General features: G+C 39.3%; 1 protein-coding gene across 3 annotated transcripts in view; it reads right to left on the reverse strand.

The window, feature by feature from the left end:
* Positions 1-2,170: 2,170 nt before the first annotated feature.
* Positions 2,171-14,003, reverse strand: part of tmem131l (transmembrane 131 like) — a 69,214-nt gene continuing 57,381 nt past the window's right edge. For 2 of the 3 annotated variants that reach the window (XM_017713538.2, XM_037532877.1), the window contains exons 19-34: positions 13,829-13,898; positions 13,268-13,395; positions 12,837-12,979; positions 12,146-12,338; positions 11,721-11,906; positions 11,077-11,223; positions 9,910-10,438; positions 9,228-9,352; positions 8,636-8,793; positions 6,648-6,839; positions 6,135-6,213; positions 5,154-5,260; positions 4,020-4,152; positions 3,654-3,730; positions 3,422-3,558; positions 2,171-2,651 (exon numbers count right to left, since the gene is read on the reverse strand). In XM_017713538.2, coding sequence (XP_017569027.2) covers positions 2,343-2,651; positions 3,422-3,558; positions 3,654-3,730; positions 4,020-4,152; positions 5,154-5,260; positions 6,135-6,213; positions 6,648-6,839; positions 8,636-8,793; positions 9,228-9,352; positions 9,910-10,438; positions 11,077-11,223; positions 11,721-11,906; positions 12,146-12,338; positions 12,837-12,979; positions 13,268-13,395; positions 13,829-13,898 — 2,713 coding nt within the window. In that variant the 3' untranslated portion in view covers positions 2,171-2,342. The remainder of the gene's footprint in view (positions 2,652-3,421; positions 3,559-3,653; positions 3,731-4,019; positions 4,153-5,153; positions 5,261-6,134; positions 6,214-6,647; positions 6,840-8,635; positions 8,794-9,227; positions 9,353-9,909; positions 10,439-11,076; positions 11,224-11,720; positions 11,907-12,145; positions 12,339-12,836; positions 12,980-13,267; positions 13,396-13,828; positions 13,899-14,003) is intronic. The other variant, XM_017713539.2, reaches the window with a different exon arrangement.

Raw genomic sequence — 14,003 nt, forward strand, 5'->3', positions numbered from 1 at the left:
ATTTTAATTCATATTCTTTTTAAAAATGTGACTATTATATTACATCTGGCTCAAAGTGAGAGAGATGGTCCTCTTCTACAGGAACAGGAGGCGTTTTCTCAATGTCTGTGCAGTTCAGTTCTGTTCCTTATTAAAATGATTAAAACTCCTTTTATAAAGATAAACCACTGCCGCACACCATTACCAGCCTTATTCCAAGCAGTTAAAAGAATATTCCACTGATTGGTAAAATTCGTAAAAATGGTTCAATCTAAACAAAGTCACTCAGAGTGGTTTGGTGTGAAATCCTCCATTATACAGAAAACTGCTGAGCCAGAACTGTTCACAGGAACCAAACATCCTTCTCTAAAAGCTCCCGCACAGAAAGTTATTACATGAAATGGTTATAAATACACTGCCTGGTATCTAAGACACCGTTTTAATTCTGAAAAAGGTTTTGGTCCAACACATGCACTATATTGCCAGAAGTATTCACTCACCCATCCAAATAATTGAATTCAGGTGTTCCAATCACTTCCATGGCCACAGGTGTATAAAACCAAGCTCCTAGGCCTGCAGACTGCTTCTACACACATTAGTAGAAGAATGGGTCACTCTCAGGAGCTCAGTGAATTCCAGCGTGGTACTGTAATCAGACACCACCTGTGCAACAAGTTCAGTTGTATAATTTCCTCACTACTAAATATTCAACAGTCAACTGTCGGTGGTATAACAAAGTGGAAGTGATTGGGAACGACAGCAACTGTAAAATGACAGAGTGGGGTCAGCAGATGCTGAGGCACATAAGGCACATAAGGTTTGGTGGTTGCCAGGAGAACGGTACTTGTCTGACTGCATTGTGCCAAGTGTAAAGTTTGGTGGAGGGGGGATTATGGTGTGGGGTTGTTTTACAGGTGTTGGTTTTGGCCCCTTAGTTCCAGTGAAAGGATACTAAATGCTTCAGCAGACCAAGAGATTTTGGACAATTTTGTACTCAGTTTGGGGACGGCCCCTTCCTGTTCCAACATGACTGCGCACCAGCGCACAAAGCAAGGTCCATAAAGACATGGATGAGCTGGTTTGGTGTGGAAGAACTTGACTGGCCTGCACAGAATCCTGACCTCCACCTAACAGAACACCTTTGGGATGAATTAGAGCGGAGACTGCGAGCCAGGCCATCTCGTCCAACATCAGCATGTGACTTCACAAATGCGCTTCTGGAAGAGCGGTCAAAAATTCCCATAAACACGCTCCTAAACCTTGTGGAAAGCCTTGCCAGAAGAGTTGTTATAGCTACAAAGGCTGGACCATAATATTAAATCCTATGGATTAAGAACGGGATGTCACTCTAGTTCATATGCATGTGAAGAGAGGCGAGCAAATACTTTTGGCAATATAGTGTGTTTAAAACCTATCCATAATAAAGAGGTATACAGAGGGTGTTGACCAGAGAAAACATATTTTGTCAGATTTATCACTTTTATCATCAATATTACACATAAAAACTTGGTGAGGTGGCAGGAGACAGTAAAGCCAATCAGCACATATGTTACTATACTAAAGTCATCTCCCAAATCCACATTATAGAGACATGCGGCTTAAGATTTACACCATGAAAGGATGTCTAACATAAATAGACTAACTCAAATCATGTTTTCACCTTAGCCACATCATAATCTGGATACGCACAGTATACAACTTGATAAAACAACTGACCACAGTGCAGACTTCTCGGTAATCTTATGAAAATGCATCTTAGAGAGAAGATAGTTTTGCAATCAGTTAAACTTTGACTATTCAAACGCTCAAACTCAACCCTACTGTAGACACTGTATCCCAGTTAACCATCACTGTAAAGAAATCTAAACGTAGAGTCTCTACAATGAATTATTTCACATCAAATCACTCTGAATGACTTTACCTTAACCACTAAAATAGGCCAAAATTTTGAAGAAAAGGTGGACTTCCCCTTTAAGAGTAACTATTGTCTCTGAACTGAAACTGAAAACATACATGCTTGTCCACCTGCTGGAGGCCTTCAATATAAGAACAAAGTGGGAGAAAACTGAAGAGAAATAACACTATTACAGGAATTCAAGAAATAAACAACACAAATTTCAGTACAAAACCTTTTTTTTTATTTTCTATGGTCAAATTTGCAAAACATCTAGAAAAATATACAACAAAATGCTTAACTTTTGCACAACAATGAAGATTTTGCATTGTGTTTTTTTTTTTGGAGGGGAAAAATGAAACCTAAAAGAACATAAGAATATTCACATTTTTTTCTCCATTCTCAATAAAACCACATTCCTTTCGTATTTTATTTTCCTCGTGCGGGAGGTGAAGCTCTGTGCGGCTGTTCAGGCGTCTCCGCAGTAGCCCGAGTCGTTTGACAGCTGCGAATTGGAGCTGCGGTTGCTGGATGAGTTCCAGATGTCGAGGTTCATGTGGGGGCCGAAGGGGTTGAAGCTGGAGTAATGTTTGGGGGGGCAAGGGGGTCCTGGCTCACGGCTGAAGGGCGTGTGAGGGGTGTGCGGTGAGTGTGGGGAGACAGGGGCTGAGCGGTCGGGCTGGAAATGACTCTGATATGGCTCGCTCTGCGGAGTCCAGATAGAACCGAACAGACTGGAGGAGATGGGAGAGAGACTACGGGTGCCTGAGAAAAAGGGCTGAGAGTGAGAGAGAAATAGAGACAAAAAGAGATAAAGACAGGAGTGAATCAAAGACACATGACAAAAAGGAAAAGAGGAAAGAAAAAAGAAAAGAAAGGAAGACAGAAAGCGATAAAGAAAGAAAGGAAAGAGATAAAGCAGACGGAGAAAGAAAAAAGGAGATACAGGAACATGGAGAGAAAGCAAGAGGGGATGAGGAGAGAGATGAGAGGGAAAGGCAGAGAGGGAGAAAGAAAAAGGGACAAAGGTAAAGGGACATAGGAAAGAGAAAAAAAGAAGGAGAAAGATGGATTCAGTTAAATAATTAATCAATTCCTCTTAGGCCTCATCATCATAACCCATTTACTTCAGGAACCTTGTTTATATATACACCGAAACACAGACTGTAAATTTTATCAGCTCCACTTACTATATAGGTGCACTTTGTAGTTCTACAATTACAGACTGTAGTTCATCTGTTTCTCTGTATACTTTTTGTCAGCCACCTTTCACCCTGTTCTTAAACGGTCAGGACCACCACACAGCAGGCATTATTTGGGTGGTGGCTCATTCTCAGCACTGCAGTGACACATTAACACCACGTCATTGTCACTGCAGTGCTAAGAAGCCATGTTTAGCAGGTTGAAGATTCTCCATAAGGGGCACTATAAGCAATCAAGTAGCTTTTGGTGCTTCATAAGTAATGCTTTGCATCAATCAAACTTTGTCCTTGTTTTACATTACATTTAAAGAAACAGACAAAACAGAAACAAGTTCTAGAAGCTCACCTTGCTACCCACACAGCTGGTCATATCCCAGGAAGAAGCAACCTCCTGGACTCCATCCTCACTCCAGCTGGCCTGCTGACCGTGAGCCATCGTCTGGGTTTCTGTGGAAGGGAAGCTGTTTTGGTAATTGCCGTTTCCTTGGATAGAACAAAAAAAGACCATTAGGGTTTTAAAAAAATAAAACAGGGATATATGTATGATCTGGATGGGATTTAAAGAAAGTGCTTCTAACCTGGTAACATGTAGTTATTCTGATGGCTGTAGGTATAGAGGTTGTTGCATTGGCTGGAGTTATTCCAGGGGAAACTTCTAACGTCAAAGGGAATACAGCAACAACAAAAATAATCAATAATATGTAGATAAATACAAATACACTGCACAGACAGATAGGAACAGTCAGACAGAAAGACAGACGTATAGAACAACAGACAAACAGATACTGGAAAGGTGATAGCTAATGTGTATCTGAAACAATTAATATAAAGTAAAACAAAACTTCATGCAAAAGAGTATTAAAATATAATTTAATTAAATGGTAATGAGCTTTTAAATAATAATAATTTCCTTAAAAGGTGCATAACAGCAAAAGATGTCTTACCCACTGTAGGGGCTGGGAGTGGAGCTTTGGGACACTAAGCTGATTGGGTCAGGCATGCTGTACCTAAAACCATTAGTCAGTGGAACTGAGGGAGCAGACCATGTTTCATCTGGAATATATGCACTGCTGCAGTCTAAGGACAGAAAATTGGAATTCAAAATGAATTAGAAACAACAACACAAAGCCTGAAATGATAAGACAGACACTGCTCGGTTTTCTGGGAGCCATTCAAGTAAAAGGTGATCAATACAATATTAAAACTGTCTGATTTGCCCCTCATTCTCTTAAGAAGCTCTCTTATTTAACCATCTTACATAGAAAGCACTGCTACGTCAATGTCACAGCTTCATATTGCATATCGCTGAAAGAAAACCTCATGTCTCCAAAATGGTAACTTTACCGAAGAAGGAAAAACCTACTTCACTTTTAATGTAAGTCAATGGAACAGGACTTACTTCCAAGTCATTTTGGGTCATTTCTTTTAGTCTATTCTTCATCAAATGTTTATACAATGTAAAGAACATTTTCAAACAGGCATTTTCAAATTATGTCACTATCTGAAAAAAAGAAAGCAAACTGACATACAAGGTTTTCTTCTGACAAACAATAATATACTTTTTAAAAGCTCTATTAAAACGGCTTTCTCAGCAGTGTCAGCCTTAAGATGATGTGCAGTTCAAATTTCCTCTACTGCACAAGACAACTAGTTACCTAGAATTCCATCATTTACTTTCTGAAAACAATGTAGCCAAGTAAAGCATGCAAGCTGGGAGTCAACAGCTGTCTCAAACGTACGTTGATTGCACTCGACATGAAGATTCCCAATTTAGAGCTCTGAATCAATGACATGGTTGTTTGTGCACTACAGCAGTTTTCAGATATTTTATTTAGACATTTTAATAATAATTACAACAACTGAAATTTAAGGAAGGGAATTTCATGAAGACGGATCTTTCGTCCGTTAGTTATTCTACAAGACTGCTCATTTGGTTTGGAGTCCAACACTGAAGATAAAACTCTGCAAGTGCAAATCTGCAAACATAAAATCTATTCCATTAATGCCAGACTGGAATTGAGGAGCAAAACAAAATGAATGCTAACAGGGAATTTTTTTTTCTTCCCCTCGATACTCACCGGGGGTCCAGTCCACCCCTGCGGCCACATCAGTAAAGCTGGGGGTCTGAGAGTGAGCGGGAGTTTCTGGGCTTTGGCACGTGTCCTTCACATAAAGACTGTTCATGCTGCACACACAATAGTCAAACAGTTAAACATTATTTCCTAACCACATGTAACCAATAATTAAACTGGGTCTTTCTGGATCAGCCAAGACACGTGCCGGAAGTTTGCTTCTTTAGTTGTAGCACCGTAGCCAAGAGGTTATTGTAGCTAACAAGTAATAGAAGCGTATGAATGAACAAGTAGTATGGTGCTAACTGCATAGCTAAACCATAACTCACTTGCCTCAAACCTTGTGGAGTTTAGGAATCACAAACAATCGACTTGATTATGTGGTTTCTGACACTGTATGACAGCGTTATCCACAACTATAACCAGTTAAGCTTTCAGTTCAGGCCACAAATGTCAAAACTCTCGTGAAAAACCGCATCACAAGGAAAACCAGCTTTACGATAATGCTCATTTCTGCTAGTGCCCCTGTAGGGTTCTAGTACTCTGTAATGGCTAAGCTAACAGCAATTTACATTCATCTTTTTTGAAGCTTGTAACAGACACTAAAATATATTTGAGCTTTTAGGTATCAGTTTTACAGTGGCTCATTCAGTCAAGAGTCCCGGCATAGAGCTCCCACAGCCGTTTTCTATTCCTAAAAACTAACTGAAGCCTGGTAAGACGACTGCTTGTATTCACATCTAGAACTTCAAGAAGTGATTTTCTTCTGGAATTGGTCCAAACTCAAAAATCTAATTACTAGCATTACCTTCCATTACTTCTTAGCCACATTAGCCTCATAGCTCCAGTTTAAAATGAAAGATGCAAACCTCAGACAACAAACATGTATTGGTGTAGCTGACTACTTTTGAGGTGGCGGTGTGGATGGGTGGTTTCTGAAGCAGTGCTTTAAATACCTGTTATGTGATTAGCTGTTTGATATGTTACCTTTGGGCTTTGAAGGTGCAGTTGGTTGGAGGGTAGCATTCTCTTTCAGTTGAATACATATTGTACTGCGCAGGCTCTCCTGGAGGAAATACAAGCAGTGGTAGAACATGAATCACTGCAGCCTTCACTTACTTACTTATTTGCAATAGTTTTACTGCTTAGTATTAGTTTTAATATCGCTGTTTAAATCCAAATGAGGGCTGTCAATTGAGAACTTTTGTGCAATCCATGTTGATTCATCACCTTTGTCTTGCTTGCCTTGATTTGAGCCTAAAAAAACATTACATAAGCACTGAATTTTATCAGAGCTCTCTGATAATGTATTTATTAGCTTCAGTAATTCAATAACTTACAAATATGTAGTTTATTGGGTCTCTTTTCTGTTATGGTTTGTAGTTATGCTGTTGCTTCAGTTAAACTAAACATTTCATGTTTCCCAAGTTTTACTGAAAAGCAATTCATTACTGTGCAACAATATAAACAATAATGATTATAATATTTAGTGTTTCTCACTCTTGCGGCTGTTGTTGCTGTTGCAGTGGGCTCTGTTGGGGTCTTTTTCTCCCTCCATGCTGCTGGCACTGCTCCAGCTACCCCAAGAACCCCGGCTGGCCCTAACGCTGCCTGTCGAGCTGCCTGAGTCTGAGCCTGACTCCCACTGCCGTCGCTCTGGAACCTTCCGCCGCACACGCCCTGCACACACACCTGACACAAACACACACACACACACACACACACACACACACACACACACACACACACACACAGTCAGCAGATCCAGAGGACAAACTAAAGACAAATAAACTTATCTGTAAGTTAGGGCTGGCTTGATATTCATTTTTTACGCTGGTATTAATTTCATCAGCAAAGGCCTCTGGTAAGTTATTTTTTAATTTTTAGAAAAAAAAATGTATTGCATAAATTTTAAACCTTGCCTCAGAGTACAAAAAAGTGCTTCTACACTAAATATACAAGAGCTTCAGAAGCTAAGAGATGGAAATCAAGAAGAAATCTCACGTGGAGCCACTTAAATTCCAGACATGGAAACTCTGGTGCACTGAGACTAAAATACAGGGTAACTGCTGAGGAATTCTTTAGTTAATTGACATGTATCTGGATATACTAGACAACATATTTTTGGCCTCCTGTCCTCACTGAAAACGAAGGCGTTTCAAAAACACTCCACAGGGTAGAAATTTTTGAAAATGATGTTTTTGAAAAGGCTTTTTTATTATTAGTAGTGATGTTCCATTAACTTGCACAGGACTGTAGCTGTTTTCATTTATTGAAATCCATTGATTTTGGACTTGGTAATATATTTCTAATTATATTTGGCTTTTTCATAAAATCGCAGTGCTGAGGCATTACAATGTGCTGAGCTCAGTTCTTGTCAATGGGCTGTCACCTTCGCTACAAATACCTCAGCAATTCTAAAGATGTGTGACTTTATGATCATTAAACAAAGTTAGACTCAAAATAAATTCTAACTGCATATTTCAAATAAGGTGAAAATCTAGAAAAACTCTAGTCTCTACCTGATCTGGACAGTGTAGGCTTTTTAGAGAAAGTAAACAACCTCATCACAGGCAGTTGGTTTTGTTTTGTAGGCTGTTCATGTAAACATTTGAGATGTTTGTGTTCTAGTATGGACAAAGATTTTTTTTAAAAATGCTGTTGACAGATTTTTTGACAGAACTGAGGGAAAAACACATTTTTTCAAAAAATATTCAGATACATGTGTATGAAATTGTGTAGATATGTTCTTTTCAGAGCCCCTGTGCTCATCAATTGTGTTCTACTGGATTCCACATGGCGTATTGTGCGCATAAGGCTAACGAAGAAATGTGAATATGCAAAAATGAAACAACTCTGCTTTCCTTACTTCCAAAATAAAAAAAACACATCAAATACACACAATTCTTGTGAATGCTATATCCATCACACATGGCAAATTTTACCAAAAGGTTCAAAGTGCACATGTATGAAATGATCACATGATAAGAAAAGAGCTTAGGGCAAAATTTGTGGTAAGAGGCTGGTGTACTATGGAGACACATGTTTCAAGAATCATTACAAATATGAATAAACAGAGATCCTTATCTGAGCACCAGCATGTGTCCAGTCCTTACTGTCTCCCTAAAAACTGAGTGGAACATTAGCTCTTTTGTCTTTTTCTTTTCTATTTAAATGGTTTTACAGCAGGCTTCAAATGTGACGGTATAAAAATAATCACAAACTTTACCAACATCAGAACATCTACTGAACATTTTTTGCAAAAATTAACACATTTAAAATGGTTAATTAAGAAATATCATTCTCAGTTTCTAAGGGTAGTATGGAGAATGAGTATCTGAGTACTCGTTCAAAAATATCTGCAAGTATTCAAAGCCTGTAAAATGCTGTGCCAGCTCTACTATAAATGAATGAATTTTCAGTTTGAGTTTTTCCTGAGTTCTTATATAAATGTTAATTCCAGTCTGTATAACACTGTTAATCCTCACCATTCTGTTTGAGACTGCTGTCCGCTGTGACTGCTGCTTTAGGAATTTCCAGCTTCATGTTAACTGAGTGGTTTCGGGTTTTGGCTGCGTTTCGAGCTTCTCTGCCCTCCGCATCTCTTTCGCTCTCCGTTACCATGACAACACTGTTCTCTGGGAGTCTGTGGACACATCAGCATCACTTGACTTTACATGATTATTAATGTCAAATTACACAGACATAAACTCTTGTAACAAAGTGATCATTTATTTAATTATAATAATTACTTATTGTTATTGTACATTACATCCATGTTGACGAGTGCACCATTAACCCCTACTTTAAGCTCCACATTCACAAGACACTGGATTGGTTTACAAGGTTCACTCTGTTTGTTCCCACCCTAATAAGTCTAAACCCACCCCACCACATTTACCCCCAAAATTTTCATTGGTGTTCCTAGATGTTCCTGTTATGAGATCATGCCTGGCCTTGTGAGACTACTTTAAGAGTAGCCTTTGCATGATCTATTTAGGGTTACATTAACACTGTACACAGACTTAACAGAAAAACTAAGTTTGGCTATATATTATGTAAATGATTTATTCCACTCACCCAGGCGCGGTCTCTGCAGTCCTCCTGCGGCTCTTGCCTGAGTTTTTCTTTGCTTTGGTGCTGAAGGTGGATCCAAGCTCAGAGTCCTTCTCCACGCGCTTCTTCTGAGTGCTTTCAATCTCTCGCTGATATTAAAAAAATAAATAAATAAATAAACACGTTTCTACTCTCTGACACATAGGTACTCAACTTTTTGCACCTCGCAGCACACACAAATGACCCCAAAAGCTTCTGAGACCCACAAAATGATGCACTTGAAACAACTGTTTCAGTTGAAAACAGAAATAATACTATGTCACAATCAAAAATGTAACACAATGAATGTGACTTATCACATTTCACTTGACTGTACAATCACACAACATAATCACCACAAAAAAGCTCTGTTTCTCATTGCCAAGAGCGCCCTAGAAGTATTACTACAGCACACTAGAGGGCAGAAGCTCACAGGTTTAAAAAAAAAAAAAAAAAAAAAAAAAAAAAAAAAAAAAAAAAAAAATCACTGCACTGGATGAAATGCTCCCATCTTCCCATCCCTCCAATGCTCTCCAACTTATCCAAAAGCACTGAAGCAAGTAAATTTAATTTTTATTAATTAGGAAAATAATCTGCAGATTATGCGATTATAATATACATCAACCATGACAGTCCTAAGCAGAACAAAAATTCCAAATCTTTGTACCTCAGCCTCTGCGTTTTCCCTTTTTTCCTCATCCCTCTTTCTGTTGCATCTGTTTTCCATCTCTCCATCCACCAGCTGAGGCACTTGATTGGCTATGATGCTTTCAGGGAATACAGGAAGTATTTCCATAGGAAACATATCACCTTGCAACACTTTAACCTCTTCATAACACTCTTTCCTCTCCATATGGAGGAGAGATTCATCCAGAACATCTTCATTGTTGTTATTGTTGTTGTTACAGATGTCAGGGTCCTGCTCGAACACGGGCTCCTCTCTCTCTTCATCTGTTAGAGGGTTGGAGCTGTTAGCGACTGCACTAGCTGCACTAGAGCTGCTCTTGTATCTGCTGTACAGGAATGAGACTTTGTGTGTTTGTTTCTTCTGGGGCTGGGAGGAGCCTCCAGAACCCTTCTTGGAGGACGACTGTGAACGAACTGTCCCATTGGCTACCGCTGTGGAGCCACGGCCCTTTCCTTTATCAGAGGTGTGGCTTGTGTCAGAATAGTTCTTGCAGCTGCCTTTGCCTCGGCTGGAAAAGATGAAAATAAAGAACACTGGAAATTATGACTGGTGCCAATGCATCATATACTAACTCAAGTTCTGTGACTAGACACTTTTTCCTTTACTGTGGATGCTTTGTTCACTTTTCATGTCTTTATCAATAGATTATTATATTGACATTTACATGTTCTACAAATATTTTTATCCTTTGTTTATTTGTAGTACAATAATTCTTTACTTAGAATCTATGACTCTCAGATGTTTGGCTTTTCTATGGTCCATTCTGAGACCCACAAAAGCACTCCAAGCCATCTTTTTAATGTTTTGTCATGGCATTGTGTGCATCCCATAAAAAAACAAGAACAAAAACAACAACAACAACAACAACAACAACACACTGCTGTGTTGGTAATGGGTTTTCAGTGTGAAAACACTATAATAAGGAATGGAAACTTATACCACACTAATTAGCAAGGTACTAACTGCAAGTTTAAAACGTGTGATGCGGTTAATCTCTAATGGACATCATTTTGTAGTTTCTGACACTATCACAACGTCATCTATGTACATGGACTAAAGTGCAGTCCACTGTAATGGTGCACTGTGTAAATTTGTTTTTCAGGACTGTGCTGAGTGTGAAATTAGTAAGTGGAGGGTGGTGTGTACCTGACACTGTTTGAGGTGCTGTGGCTGACCGAGCCGTTCTCTCGAGGTGTGGAGTTGTGATTGCTGCGTGGCGTTGGGGTGGAAAACTCGCGCAGGATGTACTGAGCCTGGTGGAATGCCATGAGACATACTCCAGCCAGAGAGAAACTAAAAACACAACACAGGCCACAAATTTCACACCAACAGACAGCGGAACAAAGGTCTAAAAACAATTTATTATTTATCCATCTGCTGTCTATTCGCCTCTGTTCACCTGTCAGACAGCCTGTCTGTTTAACCATGTCTCTGTCTATGAATAACTGTCATTTTGTTTGCCTGTTTGACTGTCTATATATCTGTCTATGCATTTATCTCTGTCCAGCTATCTATCTGCCTATCTATCTGTTGGTCTTTCTATCCTGTCTATCCACTTACCTACATGTCTAGCCACCTGTCTGTTTGCCCATCTATAAGCCCATCAATCTATCTGTCTGTCAGTAAGTCTTCCAGTCTATGCATCTGTCTATGTACAAGTCTGTGCATCCCATTATCTTTCCTTCTCTCTCTCTCTTTACCCTCTTATCTACCTGTCTGTCTAGCCATGTTTCTGTCTTTGTATAAATATTAATCAAATATATGCTCCATAAAGACAGAAAAACACTAACCATGTGAAGACGAGGGTGATGACCCAGAAGGATTCTTCCCAGCTGGGTCCGGGGACCACCTGTGCGCAGAGTGGCAGCATGTGGTGAGGCAGAGTGACATTTAGAGTGAATGGGAATGCAGAACCACGTGCAGTGACCAGTGTCAAATCTCTAATCACCCACGAGGAGGTAAAATCTGGAGTAAACCTGGGAAGCGAGAGAGAGAGAGAGAAAGTTTTATGCTGTTAGCAAATGGCTAGACTGAAATTCCAACCACAAATACTAAGGAACACAACAGCATTATTTAAATAAAACTGCCTTGAAAAATCACACACACACACACACACACACACACACACACACATATACACACACACGCATATTTTATATATACACACACATATTAGGGCTTTCAAAATAGACAGAATGTAGAAGTGTGGACTTACGCAATGGTAATTTCAGAGGAGGAGTTGTAGTCCACGCTGAAGGACCTGCACTGTAGCACCTCAAAGCCAAAGCCCTGGCACTTATAGCCATTGATGTTCATAGACATGACCGTCAGTGGCAGCTCTCCAGCGTTCTCCACCTTAAAGCTCTTCTGAATGGCAAACAGGGGCTTATTGGTGTTACTCCGTAAACCTGAGAAACACAAACAACAGTTACAGCGTACACTGTATTCCTGTAAAATATTTTAGATTAAATTTTATTCATTTCAGTTAAAAATTGTAGTTCATGTTACACAAGTTCATAAAGGAAAAGCCCTGCAGGTTTAATTTTACATCAGCCCATGTGAACATTAAACTTCTCACCAGGCTACAATGGTGCAGAGTACCCATGATCTATTTCTCTCTCTTTTGATTTTTTAGCAAACCACTGTGAGCAAAATGTAAAGGATGGCACATATGGCAGAGAATTAATATTTATTTTTGAGCTAAATATTTTTGAAATTGCACATGCAAGCAAAACTGCTCAACCCTGCATTTGCTCTGCAATTCAGATTTTCTGGTTCTCTTTTTGGATAGGCTACTTGATAAAAAGGTGCATTCCATGGTGGAAAAAGTGGAGCTTGTATCTTGCCATAGAATATAATGTCTAATACTGAAGCTGAATACTAATGAGAACGAGGACTGGTCTTACCGTCTCTGCACTCCATGAGGGTAGACTGGGGGACATTAAAGCGGAGAGATGCTCCAGGGCCAGGTAATTTACCCCCAACACGCAGGAGCTCCTTCGCTCCAAAGCCCTTCACCAACACCAGGTCAAACACCGTCAGGTTATTCCTGAGAGAACAGTGTAGAGGTCACAACCATGCTGTGGTGCAGTTACAACACTAGAGTAACATTACTTCTGTAGCTACAATGTTACAATTCTGTTAATACTGTAGCTGCAACATTCAAAATTTGATTTGTGGACATGATCGGTATGTCCCGTCCCAATTCTGATCACTGTACTTTAAAATTTTTACATTTATACAAAGTGGTCAAATGAATGACTGATCTATATATACAGATCATTGTGCCAGTGCAGTGAAAAGGGTTTCTCTCACGTTCATTTTAATAGCACATTACCTGATGAGGAGCAGGGAGGTGACAGGTTTATGCTCGGTGGGGATGTATGCCACAGACACAGTTTTGGACTCCCATGGCTGCAACACCACTCTCTGCACACTGTTGCTTCCTCTACAGCTCTCCTCACACTGACCACAGCACAGTAGAGAGTAGTATAATTACAAGAGTTTCTTTAATACACATTTGCTGCTTTTAATTACTGTATTCGGCTAGCAAACGTTCAAATTCAAGTTTTAAAAAGAAATGTGATGAATAAATGGGAATTTTAGGGTTTACTTTTATAATTTTGTTTTTCCATGATATACATTGTTGGGAGTGGCCTTTTCAAATAGCATATGGAAACAGTGGATCACAACAAACACTGTTTTAGAGAATTTAAAAGGTTTTTTGTTTGGACAAAGTGTGTTACACTATCCACACCTGGTACAAATGTATATACACTTAGAAGGAAACTCTGTAAAAGTACTTAAAACAACCTACGACTAAATTGTTCTTATTAAAATAAAATCTCATCAAAATCTTATTAAAATAAAATCCCCTTTTCAGGGCCTGAAAACTGACCTTATGGTCAGCAGCAAAGAGAGAAAACTCTGTTGTAGTGATGTTCACTGACAGTGGACTAATGTTAAACCTGCAGAACAGAAAAAATGAAAAACAAAAACAAATGAATGAATGGCATACATCACAGCTCAGATGCTAAAAAAATATGCACATCTTAGGATGCCAAAAGCACATC

Source organism: Pygocentrus nattereri, chromosome 22, assembly GCF_015220715.1.
Source record: "Pygocentrus nattereri isolate fPygNat1 chromosome 22, fPygNat1.pri, whole genome shotgun sequence".
Classification (NCBI taxonomy): Eukaryota; Metazoa; Chordata; class Actinopteri; order Characiformes; family Serrasalmidae; genus Pygocentrus; species Pygocentrus nattereri.